General features: G+C 28.7%; 1 protein-coding gene across 2 annotated transcripts; it reads right to left on the bottom strand.

The window, feature by feature from the left end:
* Nucleotides 1–1,209: 1,209 nt before the first annotated feature.
* LOC121129519 (potassium channel subfamily K member 1) lies at nucleotides 1,210–25,809 on the bottom strand. Of its 2 annotated transcripts, none has more exons than XM_040725240.2 (8): nucleotides 25,503–25,809; nucleotides 6,943–7,071; nucleotides 5,843–5,977; nucleotides 5,635–5,775; nucleotides 2,849–3,054; nucleotides 2,283–2,475; nucleotides 1,971–2,218; nucleotides 1,210–1,901 (listed from the first exon to the last, which is right to left on the bottom strand). In XM_040725240.2, coding segments are annotated over exons 1-8 (1,161 nt in total). In that variant the 5' UTR covers nucleotides 25,504–25,809; the 3' UTR covers nucleotides 1,210–1,793. The 2 variants fall into 2 exon arrangements, with proteins under 2 accessions (XP_040581174.1, XP_040581175.1); XM_040725241.2 differs by having other exon boundaries at nucleotides 25,587–25,709.
* Between the last annotated feature and the right edge of the window lie 546 nt (nucleotides 25,810–26,355).

The following is a 26,355-nucleotide window of genomic DNA, read 5'->3' as shown; positions in this document are numbered from 1 at the left end:
ATAAATGTAATATTAGTAGAGGTTTTAATGGGTCTTAATAAACCGAAAAGTATTCCAAATTAAGGAGAAGTTTCCTATCCATTTGGTGGACAGTTATCCTAAAAGTGTGACTAAGTTGATAGCAACACCATATAACCAACTTTTTCAAACTTTGCCTTGGTTGATATTGCCAAAGACATTCAGATAACTTGTCTAACGTGAAATATAGATCTAGTTTATACCATGAGGTATCAAAGCATATAGGTTTATCAAATTTATGTAATTGCTGGATTTGTTTTTGTGGCAATTTATTCTTTAAGAAATATTAAGGGATCACCTAAATTAAAGTGTCTAAAACTGAAAGAAAAAAAATAGAATTTTTTATGTAGTCTTGTAAAATAACATTTAATAATAAGGTTTCAGGGGCTATAAGAATTTTTTGGTACATTGTATAAGTTTGCATCCTCCTCATACTTTCATTTTCTGTCTCGAAATTGGAGATAGCGAGAGTGGATAGTTGAAATTTAATCCTCATAAACTTTTAATTTAAAAAATATATAACTTCGCGTAGCGACTAATATATTATTTGATTAGGAGATGATGGATCTCGACGAATTCGCTTTTTTGGAGAATCATGAATGGAGATAAAAGGACTCATTGTGTAGAGAAGATTATCAATTTGCCTCTTATCGAGTATTCCAGAGAGGGGGATCGGAGTCGATCTGTGAACTAAGGGATAAGGCTTGAGTAGATGAAATTAAGTAAAGCACTGCAACTTTTTTATGTATCGACCAAACCATTATAGGTATCATGGAGGGGAATTTCTTTGTCATCAAATCCATTAGTTCCGGAAACAAAAAACTATTATCAATATACATGAATAGAAATATACACTAAACATTAATATCAAAATCTAGGTAAGAATATTTAGAGTTAAAGAAGCTATATATATATATTTTTTTTAATGCAAAAACTCCATAAATCTCCAATAAAAAAAGAAAATGAATATTTTTGATTTTGTATAACTTTTAATAAAGTTATGTTTAGATTTAACAATGATTCTAGTTTTAAAAGATCAAAATTTTCGGACCATGCATTCATCTAATGAATGTTATAAGGCTGATTTCGTATTTTTATGAGCAAAATTTAATTTATTACCTTGAATTTTTTTTGAAATACAAGTATAGTCCATGTTATATTCCCCCAAATACTTGTATATACAATTGTTGATTAAAATAGTATCGTAATTTTTATTAAATCTTAAGGGTTTTTTTTTTTCACAAATAAATAAAAATATTAAATTAACAAAATAAAAAACTACATTGAATTTATGAAATATAAATTTAAATATAACGTGCATACATACCTTTCAACTATTAAATTCGTATCAATGATTGGATATGATATTTATCGATATAATAAGAAAAAATATGGCTGGATAAAAATATTTATACGTGTTTAATGAGTTTTTCTTTTTGGTTTGTTAGAATGTACACTGTATCAAATATCAACACTATTGTTTTTTTTAAACTAGATATATATAAACATTATAAGATTTACTAATCAATTTGTGTATTTTAAGTAATTGACAATAAAGTACTAGGGGTCGATGTCTTTGTAAGGAAGGAAACTATTATAATAAGTCGAAACATGAATATATCTTGTGCAAAAGGAAGAGTATTAAAATGTGTCAACATTCACTCTTTTGATTTTCATCATTTATACTTTTAAAATGGGATATGGACTTTGATTATTCAGTGCTTTATGGCGTTTAAAAAAAGGTATAGGTTTTAACACATATATACAAAAAAAAATTATTTAGCTCCTAGAGGAGCAGGGGAAATTTCATTCGTTGATGAAGGGGAATCGTCATCATCTGTTGGCCTGGATCTAGCACGAACAATGGTTGTATGTTGACCTTCCTATAAAAATACAAAAAATAAATATGAAGTAAATATAAAAACTGCACAATCTCTCAATGAAAGCCTTACTCTCACTTCCTCTGGTATATTCGATGTTGTGTTATACTGTGGCATATTCCCGGATTTAAGCCTCATCTTTTCTGATGTTGTGTCTGACTTCGATGACGTACAAGGAGCGATATGAAGCTCTTCTTTAATATGATCAAGATTGCTTTTATTCGATGGGAGAAGGAAAAACAGCTTAAAATCAAATTGTGGAATGTCATAAAAGACGCAGAGGCTAAACATCATAACCGTTACACCAATCAAAAGATAAACTAAGTTATGGGTAATACAAAATTCTGTTATTTTGTGAAACTAATATAATTTTAATATCCTCACTCGTTATAAATGCTTTGTATAAAGGTCTCCATTTTTGTCCGGGTGTATCTCCCGGTATAAAATCTCCCAAGCCAACAGTTGTAAGGGATATAAAACAATAGTAAATTGAGTCTAACATGTTCCAATTTGACTCAATTTTGGCAAAAATAATTGCTGGGATTATGAAGAGAAAGATAAAAACCAGGATGATAATCTGGAATAAAAAAAAATTATATATTTTCTTAAGTATAAAGATAGTCATGTTATATATGAGGAAAAAAACAACAATTTATCATAATTTGTTTATATGCAAAAATCGTGATCGAACTGTAACTAATTGCTTTGATAAGTTTTACAAAAAAACCACCATAAATAACTATTTTATATTTGCATATTGAAGTGATATTTAGACATGTATTTTCCAAAAATAATGAATAATTAAACTGTACTAATTTTAATTTTGAGTTATTTCTAACTCTCAGTAAATTCGATCCTGGATTCATCTAATGAAACTATTGTGAAACATATTTTGTTTTAATAAATAGTTTATAACAATCTGATCGTTTAGTCTTAAGGGCAATCTTTACCATAAACAAGTGTATAAGTCTTATAGTAAACGGAGTATATATATGTCCAACTTTATCCATCATCCAATTTAGAAGTTGTTTAGATGGAACCATCATTTTTTCAACTATTACTGATAAGAGGAGAAGTGTCATTGGAATTCCAACGAGGGCATAAACAATACAAAATATTTTTCCTTCAGTAGATAATGGAGTTTGATGACCATAGCCTGCAATATAAATGAAACAGAATAGAATTTCACAAAATTATTACTTATTAATTTAAATTATGTCAATATTGGTATTGCGTCAAAGTAAAAAGATAATTGTACTTGTTTGTTTAATTAGGGGACCTAGAAACGCGCGAGTAATTCAATTATTTAGTCAATAATGGGGTTTATATTCCAATTTTGAAAATGACTTAAGACACTTTACAGTCATAAATAATGTTAAGAGTTTTCGTTATGATTTATGAGTCTTGAGTTGGTTCAAATAGAGTCTTTTAAATTGCAGGGGCGTCCATAAGGAGGTTGGGGTATGAAAGGGTTATAACCTCCCCCCCTCTCATCGAGAAATTTAAAAAAATATAAATATGAAATAATAATTAGCCCCCTCCCCCACCCGAAAAAAAATAATATATATTCCTCGGGCGCAATTGAATCGAGTATATGATAAACAATATTTTCTTTAATTATGGACTGGAACTTTTTATACCTAAAGAAAAAAGTAGTGGTACTTCTAAATGACTAAACTTCCGTTATGATCCTAGGATATTTAGAAATCCCTTTTTTTTAACTGGTGTATTTTTTTCCCTTCTACAAAATAACTCCTAATTTATTTCCATGATTAATATGTAGGTATTTCTATTGAATTCTCAAATATTATAAGAGTTACTCTTTATTATATTTGGTTTTCGCTCTTCTGATAGAGGTTTACTGTAACATTTCAAGGTCATTGTAAATATGATGCTCACGACTATCAAAAATATATGTATATGATACATGCATAGAGATAGAATCAAGGTTGTACTCTAAGCTGTCTTGCGATTCTAGCAGTTCAAGAATGAACTGCTAAAACCGAAACCGACAAAGTGGAACCGAGGCTGCACTTATATTGCGTATCGGTCTCGGTTCTTGTGCTTTTGTTCCTATATAGAATATATAAATAAAATACAACATATATAATAAAAAATTAATTAGCTTTAATCAAGTAGTCAATTGTATGAGTTTTTTTTTGTGTGCAATGACAATGTTCTCTAGTTGCAAGGTGATACAGTTGTATCTGAGTTCCCAAATAGCTAAGGACTACTTAAGGATATAGAAAAGGGATTTTAGGCACCAGACAGTGTAAATACAAGAGGAAGGGGTGGGTAAATTATGGACCTAGGTCTGCTACTAAGCTTGTCTGGGCCCTATAATATGATAACTATAATATTTTTTAAGCCAGGGTGTCCCAAACATCACTATGCCAAACTCCCCTTAAACTAATAAATTTTAAACGGAGGTCCCCTTTATACGAGCTTTTAGCGTCCCTGCCGGAACTTGGGGTACTACACACTCTGCATATAAGGTAACTGCAGTCCTGTTTGTGTTGAATATAATTTCCTTGGCCCGAATTTTCTAGCGACGCCCCTAGTTTTAAGTGTCTGCAACAAAAATGGCATATATATAAAAAATAACGGATACCAATAAAGCTGAACCTAAACCAAAACCGTTAAAATGAAAGAACCGAGACCGGGACCGATAAAACTGCTGAACCTAGACCGAGTACAAACTTGGATAAAATACATAGAATGATGCTGTAAAGGAGTAGTTGACGCTGTTAAAATAAAATAAATAGTTGAACAAAGCATAATAGTTAGATATGTTTAAAAAACGAGGGCCCTTCAAATATTTTCATTGTGCTAATAGAAATAATTCATTACCATAAATATATGAATTTAGAAATGTGAATAGGTGATTAAAGTATTTTTGAACAGATTATTTTATGAAGAGTATTAATATTTTAGTCAAACTTTTAAATTTATATATAATTTCATATAGCCTTTTTAAAATATTAATGATGAATTTGAGAGATTATTCTGACTATAATTCTATTCAAGAATCAGTATCTATTTAATCCTGATTTTTGTCAAATTCCCGAGTATGCTCCGAACTTTGGTTCCTTGAATCCCCTCACTTTCACATTTCCCAAATGATATAATTTCATGCCTGCATCAAATTTTGAAATAATTTAATTAGTGTGACTATATGGTTTGATTTAGGAGATGAATTAAAGGCATGATCAGTTGTAGCTTGAAGGTTACCGTTCTGCATGTAAAATAATATGGCACACAAATTGGCAATTTTAATGCTGGACTATATATGTGGTATTTAAATAGTATAAGAGTGATGTAATGATATGCTTGGTGATGTGATATAAGGAGCAATCAGATGCTAATATTATCCCTATAATTTGATAAAATTGTATGAGCTTATAGCGGGAAATACTATGTTTTCAATTTTTTGGGCAACTATTACTTTTTTCTCGTCTGCTGTCGCGACGTCGATGAATTTTCCTTACCATTACTCAATATCATCACACTATGTATTTTATCTCCATGGATACAACTCTGAAGGTGCTACAGTTATATATTAATGGACATACATTGTTCTGGAACATCCTGTGAGGAAAAATCCTTATACAAATTACCATACTTGTAAAAAAAATTGCCTTTTTCCCTTTTGAAATATCCCAGAAAAATATTCACATTAGTATATTTTAATATCGATTTAATAGTTTTACTGAAAAAAAGGCTTAAACACTCTTACCAATGGTAGTCACAACAGTGCTGGCAAAGAAAAATGACTGTCCAAAACTCCAGGATTGAACAAAGGATCCATTGCTTCCAAGTGCTACGCCACGACTATTTGCATCGACGACAGCGCTAATAAAGTCTTCAAGGGATCTTTCTAAAAAAATTACATACATATGTAAATATACAAATAGTCTGGTTATTTCAAGTATTTAATAATATACCAGAAAGACATGGATGACTTTTTAGAAACTCTTGTTTCTTAGCAAGGAGTGTGTCCGCCTCAGATTTTTCTATTGGTGCTTCGATGGCTGAAAAAACCAAAGCTCCCAGCAATAGATAAATTAAGAAAAAAATACCTGAAAGATACAGAACAAAAGTTTACTTTTTGCATACGAAATGCCCATTCAAGAAATAATTATATTTTGATTTAATTATTCATCTTTACCAAATTAAAAAAAAGAAAAAAAACAAAGAACGTTTACTTGTCATTGAACGATACCATAAAAGTGTAAAAATATGTTAATATTTGTCATAATAAAGCTTTAAAAATCTTTAGAACAAAATTTGAAACTAATTTAAGTGTTTTGTCTCAAGTTTTGAAACTTCTATCCTTTTTTACCAATCCTATTTTTTTGAAATTTTTAAGGGATTAAAAGTTTTTTTTTAATTTTTCTATTAATTTTACTTAATACCAATAATGACAAATAAATACAGTTGTTTTAATTCTTAAAGAAACTCTTTACTCAATTGCTTTCATTGAATTTTCTCATTAATTTCATAACTTTAAACAACTAATTGTATGAGTATGTCCAAGAGTTGGCTAAATGTGCTTTTGTTCCAAAAATACATGTGATCGCCAAAGAAGTGCTTGGGTAAATTGTCCAAGTGTACAGGGGTACCATTTTACTAAATTATAACATTATCATCGGGTTAGTTAAGCAAAGTATTGCTGTCGACACCAATCTTTTTTGGAAGTGTCGGTTTCGATAGGGTCTCCTGCAAAAGAGTTGGATGACATTTAGGCAATTGTCTGTCTCTATCAGTGATTGAATTAAAATCAAAATTGTATTTAAATAAAGCAACATTTATCGAATTTTTAGCCATTTGTAAAATGGCATGAATAGACTGATGCAATCTTTAGTTATCACCATTTTTTTATAATAAGGAAATATATATCTGACACTTGGTATTTAATAATATATTTTACAATTTTGCCCTTAGAATGTGTCCAACAAGTACAACATAATGCTGAAAGTTGATGAAGAGAAGCTCATTTTTTTTTACCATCCTACCTATTATATACTTAAAAACCTATACTTGCCCAAGCCAAAAATCCTCCAGTTATTAATGTTTAAGCTAAAACCACCACTACCATCATTGGCAAGGAGTTGTTGATGTTCGGTTCCCTTCTTCTTCAATGATTCTGCGTCCATTAAGAGCATTTGGGCCACTGAAAAAAAAAAAAAAACTTAAAAATGAGTTCTTATAAAAGCAAATTATAAATAACTGTGTTATTTATTAAAGTTATTTAGAATATTTATAAATTATATATATTTTCATTAAAAAAGTGTTTAAAATTACACATTTTGTATAGTGATTTGGAATTTATGAAATTATTACTAAATGAATTTATGTTAAACATAAACTTAACAAGTTGCAGCTGATATACGCATATAATACAAGTAGCATTTTCTTTGTTTTAAATTCCTTTATTCAATTACTACATGGGTCAGTCTAATGAGCTACGATTACTATCATTTCATTTTGTCTTATTAAAATTATTATGTATTGATGAGTAATATCAACCCTGTGCATTTGAACTTTATAATGTGCCACAGAATACTTATAACTAAGTAATTTGTGTAAAAATATCCAAAAATGACATAATTAAATATAATGATCATTCAATGAATATTCTATAATTGAATTATCCTCATTCCAATGAATATAAATCCTTCATTAAAAATTATTCATTTCTTTTTTTTTGGCTGCAACTTATACACAAGATATATAAAAAATTTACAATTTCTTAATTTTTTTATCCGATTTGAATAAAATTTAATATGTCAAATAACCTAATCATGGAAAACTCAAAAATGAAATATAAGATCAATAACTCAATTTAGCTCTGATTTATAAGCTTCTATTCAAGATGAGTTCAATCAATACCCCTTCCTTTTAGAGAGTTGTTCGCAAAATTTCAAATATCGTTGGGTTTTTATTTTTATTACTTTTTTAGAAAGGACGCTGGCAAAATTTACAACACAGCTTAAAAAAAAAAAAAAATAAATATACATTTTTTTTAAATGACTCGGTTATACCATTTATTTTTTTCTTTCAGAGCAATAATTTTTCTAGTCAAAGACAAATACTCCTTGATTTGGCGAGGGGCTCCTTCCCATCAACACCAACCACTGCGGACACCTCTGCCCTGTCACTTTATTTGTGTCTCTCCTCAATAATTCCAAGTTCCCTACCAAAACAAGAGCTATGAAGTCTGCCTTTATCCATCTCTTAAAGCATGATTGTAGAGATCTGGAGTCTGTCAGAGCTGAAAAAATCAGAATTATTCAGATTGCAGCCGCAGCCTGATATTCTGCCTCCTTCATTGATGTTATAAGAAATTTAAAAACATTTTCGGATCTACAAAATAAATATTGCCGCTTACTTATCCTTTTATTTTAAATGTGACCAAAGTCCTACTCCGTCTCTTATGAATTTTTTAAATATTTTATGACTTTTTATTGTCGATACTTTTAGAGGAAACATACTGTGAATGAATTGATATATAAAATCATATGCAAGATTATCTGTATATATATAAAAGGAGATGTGTGTGTGTATGACCTTTACTTGTGCCCACACCATTGGCATAGGCTGCTGAAATTTTGTATGGACCCCTCTTTTGAACCATTTTGAAGGGATTATACCATACCCAAAATACAAAACCGTGTTCTGCAGCTCAGAAAGACTAGATAGGGGATTACGCTATAATTTAAAAAGTGATTGACGTTTCAAAAAACAACTATACCAAGAACTACGTTTTCTAAATTTATTCAAAATCAAAAAAGTTATGGGCTAATAATAAGGAGATCGGTGAAATTGTTTTTTTCAGGAGCCAAAAAAATGACCTTCAAATCAAGTACTGCTTCTATGATGAGACTTTGTAGATTATCTTACATAAGTGGATTTGTATTGTGTGAAGAATCCAAGAGAATTATATTAATCAGTATTTTTTTCGACAGCAACGAATCATTCATTTTCTGGATAATTTTTTAATTTTCTCAATTTATTTGAACATTTTTAATGTGATTTTCCTCTCCCTCTTTGGCCCGATCAACGCTGGATAATCTTTTGCAAGTATATATATATTTTAGTATGTTTTACTTTTGTTTAGAGAATTATTCTGAAAATAGAATGTTTATTTATCTATTTTATTTATATGTAACTTCTTTAAAATAATAAAGTCGGTAAAAAAAAATTAGATTGACATTAAACCTGACTTTTTTTTTGTTTTTGAAGCCCATAAATTTAATTTCTGGGAAAAAACAAAACAATATATACTTCATTCATTGTTGTAATTTATCTCCTTGAAAGACTTAAAATAAAAGAAAAAAAGTATACAATATACCTTGCCTATATATATTTTCCAGATTCTAAGCATATTTTTTTTTTTGTATCTTTTTCTGAATGGGGAAAAATGCAAAGAGATCGTAGAAACACTCAATATCAAAAGGTTTTTTCTAAATATGAGAAGTAGGCAAGTTTTCTATTCCACGATATGTTCTACGGAGTGGTTCATAAAATCTAAACACTTGAATTTTAAACATCAACAAGATATAATTTATTAATTAACAACAGAATTTTAACAATATTAATACTATAAATAGATGTGCGTCTGAGCTTTCTTAATCAGTAATGTCGACGCCGTTAGCGGAAATGGTGGCTTCCAGGCAGTGAAGTAAGTAAGACCTGACGCCTGCGGCGGAGTAGTCCTCTGGCATACGTACCAGTATACTGTATATGGATGACGTACATTGCAGGTCTTCCCCTCCGGCTGGCATCAGGGCTGTAGGGGGCCAAAAGTTTTAAAAAAACTTCAAAAGAAATCTTAATACTCATTGAAGAAGAGTCTTGCAACGGAGGAGATGGGGTTCTTTCATTCCTGGAGTCAAAAGTGGTGTCTCCATCCTCACAAGGATATTTCCAACCACTTTTTGATAGCTCTTTAGGCAGTCTGGAGTAAAGCCACGAGATCTCTTGCATTGGCGCTCATGGCCTTGAGAAAATTGGCCTTAGCTTTTTTCTTTAACTCTTCTAGGTCCAGTTCTTTTTGACAGAGCTCTTCTTCCTTTCCAACGTTTCTGACTTGCTGACGGTATAGACAGTCATCCTGGGAGACGCCAAACTGCTTGAAGTACGCGAATGGAAATTCGTCGATCCCGCTCAAGTGTCATTTGTTCGACTTTACGTCAGCTGGAGGGCTTAAGTTTGTTTTGTTTTGATACTAAATTTTTATATTTAATATATCGAAATGTTAATTTATTTGAATCTCTCAACCTTCATTAATTATTAAATTAGTAACAGTTCAGATTTATATGAGCCACCCGCTACAACAATCTTCTGTTGATGACACATTAGCTATGGCTCTTTCAGGATTGTGTGAATCTTGATCTCTTTAGTCCCAGTCTCCCCAAAAGAACAACATACACAAGTTGACTTTTAAATATATCATGAATAAAAACAGTCAAAATGACTCATTGCCTGTTCCAGTCTTATAAATTATATTTTTGATGTTATCAGAGCTGGTCTCTAAGATAATAACAAATATTCAACGATTGATAAGATCTATCCTGAGCACAGGCCTTAGTTACTACTTTATATTTAGATTTACCAAGAATTAAATAATAATGATAACAGCTCTTGAAAATATAAAATCCTGTTCAGGTTATAACTACAAAAAGTCTATAGACCTTTCTTGGGCATATATTATACACCTCTAACATACATCATATGTAGGTATGTTTTCAGAACCAATTTAAAAAGGAAGTAAGGTAAATTTACAAAGGAGAAGAATGACCTCTTTCTCATCTATAAGTATATTCATTCTCTCGTTACTGTTCCACCAAACCCTGACATGAATACGACCCTCTGATTTTTAAACACCCAAACAGCATAAGTCATATTATGTATATTTATCGGATATTATTGTTTGTACATTGTTCAAATTGTATTGAGGAACAATTTGAACATTAAGTAACTTTTTATATCGTTTATTTTCTGATAAAAATGTACTTTTCAGATTTTAATACCAATACAATGTGAAAATCATAGTTGAAATGACCTTCAATTTATTACTTTTCTGTCTTTAAATGAAAGATAATTATATTATATGAAAAAAAAAAAAAATCTCATTAATATTTTATGGAAAAATAAAAGTTGAATAATCTAATAAAAATGTGTCTTTCTTCTTTCGCTTTTATTTAAAAATTTTATCAAACAAAGATATTAATGATCCTATAATCCATAATTATTTTTCTCAAAAGCATGATCAAAAAGAGTTAAAACAATTAATAATAATTATAATAACAAATTTTACTAGAATACTCTAGTAACAGTTGGGCAAAGCTAAATACATAATTTCGTTGGGTATCTGGAATTTCTGTTGAAAAAGGAGCAAAAATAAAAAACATGGTATTTTTTTAAACTGGGGTTTCCAAACACCCAGAAAAGTAAAGAAGTTAAATTCATATATTCTACCCAAGTAAAATATAAGATAATATAGTATATGTGTTTCACATATTTGTGACAGAATTATACATAGATTATAAATAGTATTTCATTGTTTTGATTACAATGAAATGTAATACTTTAAGCTATATAAAATTGAATTATTATTTACTGCATGACATAAACTTGGCAGTTTTTTCTTTATGTAATTATATAATCATGCATAATTACTTTGATATCTTCTCAAATATTTACTTCTTGTTCATCATGAGATTATGAGTACCCATGTACAAAATAAATATATGTGACATTTTCAAGGTACTAAAAAATGAAAACAATGTTGTGGTATTGTATATTTCCACAGTGTTTAGCCAAAAAAACAAAAAACAGCAGACCCTTACTTAACGAACAAAGTAACTAAACGACATACACGAATTTGCACTTGTGATGAGACGGTTAGGGCTCTGTATAATGAACCTGCAATTCCAACAAAGTTAAGCTAGTGAATCCCTAAGTAGTTCAGTTTTTTACACTTTTAATGACAGGTTTCTTACTACCAAACAATAGCGTCCCGATTCCAGGCCTCTCAAGTCGTACGCAATAGTCTAGAATGCCCCCCCTCCCTTTCTAACGATTCTCTGCTACACATTCAATTTTGCTCACATTTTTTTAAACATAGGAAAGATACCCATGAAATTGGTGTGAGTAACTTTTTTTTAGAAATTAACATTGAAAGTAGGGATTAAAGGTGATTAATTTTATCACTACTATTACAAGTTGTTACATAAATGAGGAAATACATATGGGTCTACTACAAAGCGCTACTCCACAAAAGAAATGATATTCAATATGTTGAAAGCTTTGTAGGTAATTTCCGTAAAGAGCAACTTCTAAGTTTTAATCTAATACATTGAAATAAAATCGATTCTACAATTATGTTATTAAAGAACAGAAATAATTATATATCTTCAATAATAAAGTTAAATTAAATGTCAGGTTTACAGAATGACAAAATGTGGGACCCGCGGGCTCTAAAAAATTCCTCTTCTACCCATTTATAGTTTATACGTATGAAATCAAACCTAAATTATATTATTAAAAGTAGTTTGTTGTTCCTTATTTGGGGTTCGACTGTAAGTATGTATATAGGTATATTCGTGAAAGACTTGAGCAAAATTTGAAGCGAAGGGATTTAGAGTTATTGAAAATATTAAAAACTTTTGGGAAAAGAGGAACGAAATATAAAGAATAATTGTTTTTTCAGTTGTCAGTTGGAGTAGAGTAGTCAAAAGAGTTTCACTGAATATCACTCAGGGCAGTATCTCAAACAAATTAAGCTACTTCATTATTAAACCCTAGCATCGGCTTACCAGAGGTGTTGTTTTTTTACTAAGTGTCAAAGGAAAACTAGTGATGTGAAAATTGTCAAAATTATCGTGAGTGTAAATAAAAAATAAAAGTTCGTATATGTTGGCAGTTTTAATAAAAACTATATATACTGTTTCTTCCTCAACAATAAGAAGAAATAATGATTAAGGACACTAATATCTACCAGGTTACCAGTATATACTTTTAAGAAAATGTATGTTCACGAGATTTTTCGACAATTTTTACATTCCAAGATATAACATTTGAGTGACTTCATTTTGTCTAGGGAAAATTAAATGTGAAATACTAAATATATTTTTTTTTTTTTTACTGTGATCTTAAGTTTTGCAGCCTTTAACTACAATTTGAAATAGGGTATATAAAAATAATTTATATATACAAATTAAAATTAATGAGTGGAAAAATGCCAATCCATCCTAATCTCATTTTGAGAAGAAATCCTTCTAATTTATTTTGGGGTTTACTCATTCAATATGTCCCTATATGCATCTAAAATTATATTTTAATTTTATCACTGAAATTAAGAAAATATAAGCCAAACCAAACAAATGAAAGTATTTTTTTCTTCATTTTTACTTATATGCAAGTAATTTTTTCAAATGCATAAATATCGACAACTTTTTTAAACTGGAAAGTGGAAATTTGCCGAATATACATATTTTTTTTGCTTTTAATGTTAAGAAATGAGTTTGAATATTTAATATGAAATAAAAAATCAATTTGTGACTAGATATGCAAACTTTTTATTTTTCATTTTTGATTTCTTTGACTTAAAAGCAAAAATAAATTTATCATTAAAACTCTGGAACAAAAAAAAGTTCAAATTCTGAAACATGACTTTATTCAAATAAATAGGAAATACTTAAAAAAATAATTTTCTTTTGAGTATAAATATCTACATGAAAAGGACTTAAACTTGATTTTCTATAAAAAATCTATTTCTTTAAGGTATATTTTTGTCATCATATATAAGACTTGAGTTTGTGAGTAAAAATTAAGTTCTGCTATTCTAAAATCTTATTTTAATAGTTTTAATTATATCTAACATTTGTATGGATCAGATATATTTCTACAATTATCCTACTCTTGTTTTATATATATATATATATAATCGTCATTTTTTGTAATCCAATATCATTGGTATAAATTTATAAAGAAAATGTAACAAAAACTTTAATAATTTTTACAAACAACAAAAACATTAAAATTAGTTGAAATAAATGGAGACTACTTCCAATAAATAATAAAATAGTATACGATGCTCATTGAAGGTGGATACATTTAAAAAAAATTGGGTTGCGTTGAGTTTTAAAATTGCTCCAACCGATTAAAATAATATTACTTTATATCTATGTTTAAATTATGTCGTGGGTGCTTTTTAAAAAAACAAAAACATAAATAACAATGCTTTTTCCATGACCTTTTGTCGTCAAACCTCCTCAATAAAGTTTTATTCTCTTCAATAAAAGTTTCGAAGCCTATGGAAGGCATCCTCCTTTATATGGAATAGCATACACTAGACTCAAAACTCATGTAATTAAAAGTGCAATTGTAAAATATGCTCAATGTGGACTTGTGGTAACAATCCTCTTGTTCTTAAGATTAACTGATCCAAAGGAAATTTAATTCTAACACTCTAGCCATGTCATGGGGATTTTCAGCTTTTTTATAAATTTTATTTTATTCAAATAGCCTTCTTTCTCTTTGGAGGCATCAAGTTGTATTTGATACAATTTTATATTTAAAATTATTCGAATAAAATAATTCAAGAAAAATAGTACATTTAAAAAGATTAAGCTAATTGTACATGAATTTTGTTACCGTATAATATATTAATAATTAAAAATATATATATGTATTATTTGAATATTGAATGAGCGATAAACTAATGGAAAATAAATGTAAATCATATCTAATGTTTACAGAGTAAGAAAAATCTTTTTATGTAGGCCTATTTTCTGATACATGTGTATCTTATTAGTGTGATAATATGAATTAAATGAATGCAATAGATTGCTCTTCAGAAGTTGAGAAGAGCGGTGATTCCTTCATTCTAATCATGGAATAAGTGTTGAAGTATATCTTGGGTCAGCTAAGAGGAGGATGTTTCTACATTTATATTTTACTTAATGCCCTGAATATTTCATAATCCATTATAATACATTTTGATTCTTGACAAAAATGTTTTTTCTTCCTTCCTATATGATAACATGACCGTAAACTCCTAACATTAACGGGAGAATGAAGTAAGAATACTGAGTTGATCTTGAGGAAGAAAATGGATACGACGTACAGGAGTTGACTTTTTGAGTTTCTTTCTTTTAGTATTTTTTGGAAGTAATTGGCAACCTTGTCCAAAATGCCCCCAATTATTAACACTGGACAAGTTTTACTACAGGGCTTGAACGGTAAAACAAGTTTATGGTTTTTACAAGAACTATGGGACATGCTTTTTTCTTATTTCTATAATAATTAATAGATGTTAATATATAGTTTCTAATTATTTACTATATCCATTAATGCTATGTATATTCTTATTCAATAATCATCGTTATTATTGATTCATTGGATTTTTTTTTTTTGATAAATGGGTTTTCCTACTATATATAGAAAATATGATTCATTGGAAAATAAATTAGGAACCTTGTATTATTCTCCTATTACCAATTAAATCTAAATTACATAACTATATCTGTTTGTATATTATAACAATATGTGCTATTTTTATTTTTTTAGATATATCTTCAGCTAGGACGATGTGTCTATATTCATTTTTGGAGTTGAAGTATCTGTTGTTTTTAATAAAGCCTTTGTTTATTTTGTGATGAATACTTTGATTATTAAACTGTCATATTCTTCTTTTCAAGCTTAAGATCCTGATTAATTTGCACAAATTTATTTATAAAACTATCTCAAGTATTGATCTCAACAAGACTATTAATCCAAGATGTTATAGGTATCTTCTTTTATCTATCGATATATATAGAAAAAGAGAGAATTAATACTTTTCAAATCTTTAAAAGAAGACTGACTTGAGATGAATGATTGCTTGTATTAGTTTTACCTTCAGATATAGAATTTATTCATCTTGTGTTTTTGCAGTAAAACTTTTTAATAAAAGAAAGGGTAATATTTTTTTTTCCTTTCGATTAAAAAACTTATTTTCAAACATATAAATGATTTGTAATTCAAGAGAAAACAGTTCAATTTTAGCAATGGTATGTGGTAAATAAGCTGGGCTGCAAGTTTCAATGAGTTAGCGTTTTGAGCTTAGAAAAGGAAAAACACCTTTTGCGTTTGATCTTTTTTTTATTTATTCATTCTTTCCCAAATTATTGTTGTGATTACATCTCCCTGTAATAAAGAATCTATAGTTTAACCCATACCCTTGTAAAATATCATTAATCATATTAGCGAAATGCATAAGAAAATTCTCCCTACAGCTACATCTAGATTCAAATTAAATGAAGGCCATGAAATTTGGAGCTACCTACATAAATATGAAAGCAAGAGAAGCAGTTGTAATTAGTCATCTTCCATCATTTCCGATTAACTTGAAAAGATAAGGTTAAACAAGTCTATAATTATATTCTTATCATTCATGATAAAAATTGTGTTTATTTTGAGTATGTTTAAAAAACCGGAAATCAACATAGCAACCCTTTCAATTAAAAAAAAAATAAATTAGGACGAAAGTAGCTAAGCTGTCATGAAGTTACAGTAGATCAACTACAAACAGCTTGCAAAGGGCAAGAGGTACAAAGATATAAAGATGAACATTTGTAAGAATTACTCCGATGTCGATCTTCAGTTATATTCTGAGTCCACCAGGAAAATACAATTATTATAACTTTGCAACAAATCCCTAGGTTACCCCTCTGTCTTATATGAGCTCATACAAATGTTTTATCAGGTTTTGAATATAATTAAATGTTGTTGAAAAGGAAGTTGACAACTCAAGAAATAAATAATTATGACAACAGCTGATGAAAAGAAAATCTACTTCTCAGATTATAAATTCCAAAGAAACGATCCAGCTAAAAATAGACCACATTTCCATCATTAGTTATTATATTTATAGTGAATAGGTCACTCATTTTTATACAAAGCAGATTATAAGCCTCAAAATCATTGCTCATTCACTTAATCCATATAATACAAGAACCACGTCCACTACAAATGGGGTGGGGTGGTGGAACTGAGAAATTACTACAATCACATAATATGAGTTCAAAAGGCCATTTGTCGACCATATGTTATATTTTAGGAAAACCCCACATATTTATTAAATTTAAATAGACAAATATTTATCAAAAAAAATAATAAGACCTGTAAATTCATAAAGCTTTATGAAATTAATTAATTTCTATATCAAGCCTATCACAGATCTCTTTTTTAGGTATAAGTATACATTAGACTATGACAATTTAATAAATTTGTTGTTATTTTTTCATAAAAATATGAAAAATGTTTGAAAAATGGCCTTTTGAAGTTTTGTAATTTCTCAGTTATTCTACCCACTTGTAGCGGGTGCACTTGAGTCTTATATTACAGCAGGTTTCTAGGATTATATGCTAAACCCCATAATGACATCACTATCATATTTGAAACATGAATTTTGGAATCGTAGATTTGAGCATTTTGACAATTTTAGGAGTCAAAAACTTCATTATATCATATATAATCAATAAACAGAATGAAACGTGATTTTCTTACGATTTACCTTAAAGTATTGCAAACGACAGTTATAGGACAAGTTAAGGACAGTTATAACATTAATAAAAATGTGCTCAAAATACCAAATCCAAGATGTTATTTGCAGAAAATCATTCATTTTTTAGTACCATTAGCAAAAAAAAAAAATCGTCAGTTTCTTGACTTAAAAGAAAGTACTCAATTTAGAAACAAAAACTTAAAAATCTTGATTTCAAATAATATAAAAGGACTTAAATTTGAAAATACCAGATAGCTATGATTTTTCGTTATCTATAAGTTATTAAAATATTGTGATTTTGTACGTAAGTTGTAACTTTTATAGTCAAAGTGTTCAAGTTGCTACCCAAAAAATGAAATGAGTTGTTTCAAATGATGAATTTAAAGTACCTGTAATGAGAACAAAGCACTTACGACTAATATTTGCGTGTTAAAAATTTAATGGATATTTTCTCATTAGTAAGAGCTTTATTCATTATTATTATCAAATTATGTCAGAGTGTGGCAACAGATTCTCTCTTTTTTTTAATGTAGATTTGACCCATAGTTCATTTGTTCAAAATAACGAATATTTGACTGAAAATTCAATCATTGGATCAGTAAATTTTTCACTTTTTTAAACGTCATCAACCAGATATTAAAAAAATAAAGTATGATTACTCGGACTTGCTTCTGAAAAGGTGCTATCGAATACAGCTCTGCTAAATAGGGGCAAAAAAAAATTGCCAACTCCAAATTATCAAAAGCCTAAAATTAAAAAAAAAAAAAAAAGTAGTCAAATAATATTTTGGTATTTTTCTATCACTTTTTTTCATTTTTAATTATGTTATATTATACCACTAATAACATAAATGTTCTTTTTATAAAAAAAAAAAAAAACTTCTTTATATGTAATCATAATGACATAAGTTTTTAAAGAAAGAACTTAGATAAAAACTTTTGCAAACAAATCTAACGTTTTAGTATTTTTAGATATCATCTCTTCAATCATGCTTATTCAACTACTTTTTTTCCTTACTAAAAAATAGTTGTAAACTGACATTTATCGATTTTTTTCATCTAATAAATAATTATTTTCATCTTTGTATAGTTCACTTTCGAATGCTTTTATGTATATTAAATACATATTTTGGCTTTTTATAGTTCAGACTTAGATTGATAAGATTGAATTATTTCTGTTGATTGCATTGAATGTTCTGATGAATAAATTTTATATTCCCGGGTGCAATATAATTTGTTTTGGTAAATACTAAGAAAAAAATTAAGATGACATCACATAATCAATAATTAATCCTATTTCAATCAATTGGATATTCATTATACATATTAATAGATAAAGTCTAAAAAAAGAAACTAAAAAACTTTATTTTTACAATTAAAAATGGCTTTCGAAATTTTTAAAAGAAATTGTAACCTGTAAGGTTTTTGGTTAAAGACAAGAGTCCAATAGAGGGATTTTTTGTATGCAACTTGATGTGTTAACCCCTAACATTTACAACATTATGATGAAAGACAATATCAAAATAATTCTTGGAAGAGGTGTCAAGGGTGCTCAAGTGGCTTAAAAAACCACAAATTACATTAAGGTTTCCCCCAATTTTAATCTATAAGATAGAACAAACTTCCCTGATATAAATGTGGTCCTCGTATCAGGACCCAAGTCTTCGATAGAGTAAACATTGACTTGTGTAGGCTTTTAGAGTTCAGATTTGGTCAAAGACATAACTTTTTTTCTGTTTTACGTGATTTTTTTAGGCCCATCTGGCCCTACATTTTGGTGTAGATACATATTTATATTGTAGATCAAAGTTCAAAGAATGGATCGATATTGAAATCATAGTACATAATTTTGAGACACAAGTTTTTATCGAATTTTACTACTAGACTGGACCGAACGGAAGTCGGAGCGAATTACTTTAGTTATAACGGTATTCAACACTAGAATGCTTTCAGAAAGTAAATATATAGGATTAAACAATATCGAGGCCTCTCTTGTATGCCATCTTTAAGATGAATGCTCTTAAGAATTCTGTAAAAAGGTATTGGGTTAAACCTTTCGTCTTTAAATATTTAAGATATATTTTACTTTCAGAAAGCGCCTGAATGTAATACTACTTCTAGAAGGGACGTATATTGCCATAAAAAATACTCGTAGGTACTACATATATATCCTGTCTAATTTTCTGTTTGTTGTATAATTAGGTTATTCTAAATGTGTACAATTTCTTAAAGTTTCACAAATATGTCAAGTCTTATTTTACATTTGGCGAAGAAAATTAATTATTTTTCCTATCGTAAGCTTACAACAAAAGCTTTTAAATACCATGCACATAAGTCAATATTTAAAATAAAATTAAATTAAAATTTAAACATTCTAAAAAATAAAATTTTTGCACTTTTTGTTAATCCCTCAAAATTGAATGGAGAAAAAGTATACAGTTTATAACTAATAATCACTATCCTACAAGCTCATACTTTTTTTTATGCACTAGAACAGCATATACTCAATTTAAAGAATTTGATCTCTTGATTCCAAGTATAGCCTTACTTTTTCTCTTTGAGCCTCGTGGCTTTCAGAAAAAGGTCATAACTTTTTTCTTTTTTTTTTCAGGTTCAAAGCTGTTTTAAGGCCTCCGTGTTGAAGATATGGATAAATTCTGTTGCTATATTTTAAAGTCAATGGCTAAAAGATTATAAAATAATTTTTTAAACCTTCCTATCATGGTTATAACTCAAGTTATCTTATTTTAAAGTGGAAAAATATGTGCTTTTTATTCAAAGGCTCATAGCTTCAAAGCAAATATATTCAAAAAGTTTAAAATAATCTCATTTGATAGCTGAAAGTCTAAAGTTCAATTTTTAAAAAAATCCCCTAAAACGCTCTATATCGTTGTCAATTGGAGATAAGACCACGAAAATATTTCTAGGATCTAACTCATTTTTCATTTGATCTCATAAAAAAAATCCAATAAAATAGCAGGAAAAAGAGAGCAGAAGAAGAAGGAGGAGGAGAAATTAAAAATGTGAAATGCAATCCCTCCTGAGAGTAAAACCCCAAATTCGGGATAGGTGTTCATCAATGGAGAACAGTGTATGTGTGGGAAGGAATAAATGGGAACGAAATACCCTCTGAAAGGCACCTGGCCAGTAGGATTTGCTCCGAGGACTCTTTGGAATGTATGTCTTTTGGAATCCCTCACTCACTACGGGTCTGTAACGAGTCATTTTGTGTTCATGGAGCTTGAAATAATAATCCATGAAATCAAGTCATAATGTTTCATACCATTGAGTTAGAACGTGTTTAATATATTTCAGATTTATATAAATTGTAATTTATATGAAATGGTGCCCATCAAAATAAAGATATATCATACAATTTGTAATTACATTATGCCTGTATAAATAAATCTACATGAAAACTACTCTTTGTAATAGCGAAAATGTTGCTCTGATCCATAATTCGCTTCTTTCCAAAGTCTATAAGGAATTTTATTTTTCAGAAATCTAAATAATGAAATAATTCAATTTCTTATTAACTTTGAAGGATATTTATTTGATAGAGTTTTCCTATATAAGTTGTTTTAATATATTTTTTGATTAATTTCATTAATAGTGTGATTGTTGAACCTAATGTATTGTATTAATATCTATCGCAAAAAACAACTCGATCTTAGTGTTTATGGAATATTCCTATAACACGGTTCTACGAGTCAGTTTTCTCTGAGATGAATTGGGTGAAGAATAAATATAGCACTAAATTGACTCATGAACACTTACATCAAATCATGAGGATTTCTACAATCCATTTGGATGCGAACTTTAAAAAGCCGGCGCAGAAGTCACTAACAAATTACAGTCATTAGACTTATAATATGTAAATATATTCAAACGTCAATGAACATTATTTAGTTTCTAATTAAATTGAAGCCAAACAGTATATATAGTCTGTGATATGATTTCTTAATCGTATTTTGCTTAACACCCATAGAATTCAGTGAAACTTGGCATGAACCTCACTGTCTATCAAAAATCCATACCTCTATTGCCTAGTCTTCTTATATATATTCTTAAATGTATTAAAAATATGTTATTACATCGTTATACATACGTATTTCAATGTTGAAGATCGAAGGAATAATATATTTTGATCTTATATCCGATCTTTCTTGTACCTAGTCACTCAAAAAGGAATGATAATTTCACAAATTTAGACTTTTCATATGGATTTTCAGTCCATTTTTTCTTGATAATATTCAAATATAATTGCTGATTTTTGGCATAAAGTAGTATTCAATGGAAGTTACAACCCACTCTCTGTGGTCGTCACTGATTTCTGGCCAAAATTAGTATAATAACTATAAGTATTTATAACTAAAAGTATATGTTTCTACATCAGAGGTTCTATAAAAATTTACACTACGTGAGAAAATATCGAAGTCTCCTAGTATCACCATTATTTGAGTCATTAATAACAATTTTTGAAATAATGTTTAGTAAAGTTTTGGAGGATCTTATTTTCATAGAAACATATTTTTTTAATTCATTTCCTTTTATAAGATACATATATGTTGATCTTTTATGAAGCACTGCTTTAACTCTCCATTAGTGAAACTTGTTAGTGAGCTCAGTAAAAAAGAATCCTAAAAACTAAAACTTAATTAGTTATATGATAAACAGTTGCATGATTATAATAAACGCGTCATTTTAATTTCTTAAAATTTGTTTAATTATTTCATCCATTATATACACACAAATATCAATTATGATTTTAAAAAAAACAACTTTCATGAATATTTGATGTTTTAATAAAATCTTAACATATGAATTTAGGGTTTATACAAACAGAAAAAATATTAAATTGATATTTTTGATAAAAAATTTTATTTTTATACAAGAAATTATTAAAATAATTGCATATAATCTGATTTAATGTTGCAGGAGCATACTGAAAATTATGAACAATCATAAGAAGATTCCAAGGAATAAGAAGAATTAATATATATATTGGGCTATAAAATATCCCAATTTACTAACAGAGGGTTAAACTATTGTTGATATTCTTGAATATATATTTTAAAGCCCATTATTTAATTAAAAAATGTCAATGAAATATTGGAGTGTTTAAAATAATATATTTATCACGAAATAAAAATATATAGTTTAGGAGTTCTCTTTTTTCTTGGTTTTGGTTAAAGACATCTTTGGGGTTAATACATCACATTCTAAAAAGTGAGAGAAAGTATTTGTTCAACTTGCTCCTCAACTTCTTACTATAAATTGAAGTAGTATGAAATCATCATAAGTAGGTCGATTTATCTATTCCGTATTGTATTACTTCCACTAAACCATCTACAATATCACAGAATAATCAATCACACAGAAAAATATAGTTTTTTTTCCTATACATATATGTTTAAGACCTTTATACTACGACGCTTAATATACATATTTTAGTTATATGGTTAAATTAGTTCTTAATATTTATGTAAGATTTATGATACGATAATTAAAATTTAGCTTTTATCAGAGATCCCATGAGATCATTTTTGTCCAGGTTACTTATTCCCTAATGTTTCTATATTGTATTTTTTAATGAACATCTTTTTTTTAAATTTAATAAACTAAAGTATTTTATAGGGATTTATCATGACATTTATTTTTTTAAGCTAAGAGAAATAAAAATGCATATATCTATTAAAGAGTGAAGCAATTTATCCAAAATATCACAAATTAAGAATTTTACACTATGGGGCTTTTAAGGTGGAAGGCATCATAAGAAAAGTATAGGTGATAATTTATTTTTGCAGATGCAACATAAAAACAATTCCAACAAATTTGGAAGGTCTTACCGATGCTTATCGACGCTTTGGGAAATTTCTCCGACAACGGTAGTTAATTCGGACTTTTAAATATTTGTATTAAACAAAAGAAAAAAAATAGCTGTGATTTTCCAAGTACATTTTTTTACCCTCGTCAAATATGTGTAAGGATTGTATTATATTTAGTTAGAATATTTGTTTTTTGTCAGAATTATAAATAAAGGTATGCGTATTGAGCTTTAAAATATATATTTTTTATAATTTTTTAGCCTAAATTCTATGTCGTCACCATGAGCACACAGTACGAGAAGTGGAATGAGATAACAGCACTCCTCCGCACGGGGTTGGACATCGGAGAGCAGACTAGGGCCTCAAAGAGGAAGTTTTACAATTTCTTCCATCCATACATGAATATCTAATATTAGTAATATTAGCTATACAATGTTAACAATATTTATAAAAAATTATTAGAATTTATCAAAATATTGGTATGTTAATACTAAATTTTATATCGGTGGCCATAGTTACAAAAACAAACGAACATAGTATTTAATTACAATAACAATAATTTAATTCCTGATAAAAAACGTAGACTAAAAATAATTACTTCTCATATTATAAAGTGTATCCTTTCTCTGGAAACATCCTTTTTATGATGCGGTTAGTGTTCTTGGAAATAATGTTTCAAAAGAATGAGGAAAAATATTGAAAATTAAATGACGATTTAAAGGAATAAGGAGCATTTTTAAAAAGCAAGCATATATAGTCTCTCTCAAAAATGAGAAGGGATTGTATTTTTCAACAAATGAATTATCTTCCATTTCAACCTGGGTATAATTTATATTGATAAATCTTTTGAATGGGTTCCAAATTAAACTAAAATATTTCAAAAATTTCTAGTCATAGCTTTGATTGTTTTAAACTAACTTAAGTAAATCCAATATACCGGATGTTCCATTGAAATCTGAACACTTACTAATTCAATAATTAATGAAGGTTGAGTGATTGAAATTAATACATATTAGGATATATTAAAGAATAAACAATTAACTACAAAACAAAACAAAATCAGCCGTCAGCAAGTTCGAAACGTTGAAGAAGAAGAAAGGGCTCTGTTGAAAAGGCCAAACTGGACCCAGGAGAGTTAGAGAAAAACTCCTGGCCAATCCCCTTAAGTCCATGAGGCCCATGCAAGTCATTTCGGGATTTCACACGGGACTGTCCAGAGAGCTATCAAAAAAGTGATTGGTAAGAGCTTCGTGAAGTTGGATAGGCCACTTTTGACATCAGTAATCAAAGAAACCCATAACTCCAATGCAAGAGCTCTTTTGAACTATTTTTCGACAATTTATCCCCCCTTCAGCCATGATATCAATCCCCTCGACAACAACATTTGAGTGTATATCGAGAGAAAGACCTGCAGTGTTCTTCATACAAACACCCAGGCCCTCAAAGCCACTGTCAGCCAGTCATATTCTATAGTTTCTATATTTATATTCTTTAAATTCTATAGTAAGTTAAAAAATATATCCTGTTGACGTTTAAAATTCAAAGTGTTTAGATTTTAGTGGACCACTCGGTAGTCACTCAATCCGTTTGCATAACCAAATGTATCCCAAACTTATTTTTCTGCCATTAAATCGTATAAGTAAACGTAATTTTAAAAAAAAATCATGGTGCGCTCCATGGGTTTGGTTCTCTCATTAGTGCACACCAGGAAAAAAAAGTTATTATGATGAACACTTCTGGGTATATTAATCCATTCTAGAAATGTGATTATGTTTAACACATAATTAATCTAAATATGTACATATAATATTGGGCTGTCTCTAAGTGCAAAAATAAACTAGGTATTTCTTATTTTCTGGGTTCTTCTTTAATATTGTATTTGTGTTGACGTATCAAAAATTAAATTAATACACAATTGAAAACTTTTTCGGAATAGATCGCAAAGGCAAAATATCTATGGGCAACTGTATGCATTTCAACGACAATCATGCAATATAATAAGTATTTGCATATTCTAGTGATATTATTCATTCCAGATATAATAATTATCTGTCAGAAAAGGTTTATGCAAATAAAATTTGAATGTATCCAAAAAAAAAAAAAAAAAGATCAAATATTAAATCATGAAGTAATGATATTCTATTAATACATTTGCTCTGCCTTTTCCCCAACTATTAACGTACAAAAAATACATTTGAAAAAAACAATTAAAATTACTCACTTTTTAGTCCTAATCAAAAGTGATATTCTAAGTCTTCTTTTTATAATTATATTTATATAACCCTTTGCACACAAAAATATTTACTCAGCTAAATATGTAGATACGAAGCATTCTTAATTTCCATAAAAGAAGATGAGCTTTTCAAGATAAGAAAGAAATGGCTTCTAAAAAGAACGCTTTGTGCCTATAGAAAACTTCAAGTAAACTAAACCTTTCTATCCATCATAGATTTCCAAAAAAAGAAAAGAGAGAAGAAGGTAACAGGCACACTCAATTTCTCTTTCTCTCTCTGGTACTTTCACAACTCGTGCGTGCTGAATCTTTTTCTCTTTTCCCTTACCATTTTCCCCCCTCTATGATTAAAAAAGAGTACATAAATAAAAATGCAGCATATGAATTGTTGATTCTAGGAGTAAGTAGTCGTGGAGAGGGGAGAATTATAATGCTTCTAACTGCTACAATATAGTACATGAAAATGAAAAATGATATTGCATGTTGCTTTTATGAAGTTTTCTCTACAAGTTACTCAGTATAAAAAAAACAGCAGGGATAAGTGGATAAATGAAGCGTTAACATACACTTATGCTAATGACATTTATAAGCATAACCTTCATCAAGGGCAACTAGATAGAAAGTCTGGAGAAAGAATTGATCAGCTGAAGTCCTCTGACTTCATTGCTCATTATTATTTTGTGACGTGTTAAAAGACGAACGATAACAAACCAATCTATGAAGAAAAAAAAAAGAATTATATTTGAGAATAAAGGCCGAGGAATTCTTGCCTTGATAAACAATGTATAGATAATTTACATATATAATAATGATCTGAGATAGACAGCATACAATTTTTTTG

Source organism: Lepeophtheirus salmonis, chromosome 14, assembly GCF_016086655.4.
Source record: "Lepeophtheirus salmonis chromosome 14, UVic_Lsal_1.4, whole genome shotgun sequence".
NCBI lineage: Eukaryota > Metazoa > Arthropoda > Copepoda > Siphonostomatoida > Caligidae > Lepeophtheirus > Lepeophtheirus salmonis.
This window is presented reverse-complemented; position numbering and strand designations above follow the sequence as displayed.

Excerpts from the sequence above, each read along its gene's own strand:
- LOC121129519 (XM_040725240.2), bottom strand. Across the intron at positions 5,776-5,842 it reads AAGTCATCCATGTCTTTCTG|AAAGATCCCTTGAAGACTTT; the intron begins GTATATTATTAA and ends TAATTTTTTTAG. Across the intron at positions 2,476-2,848 it reads GACTTATACACTTGTTTATG|ATTATCATCCTGGTTTTTAT; the intron begins GTAAAGATTGCC and ends TTTTTATTCCAG.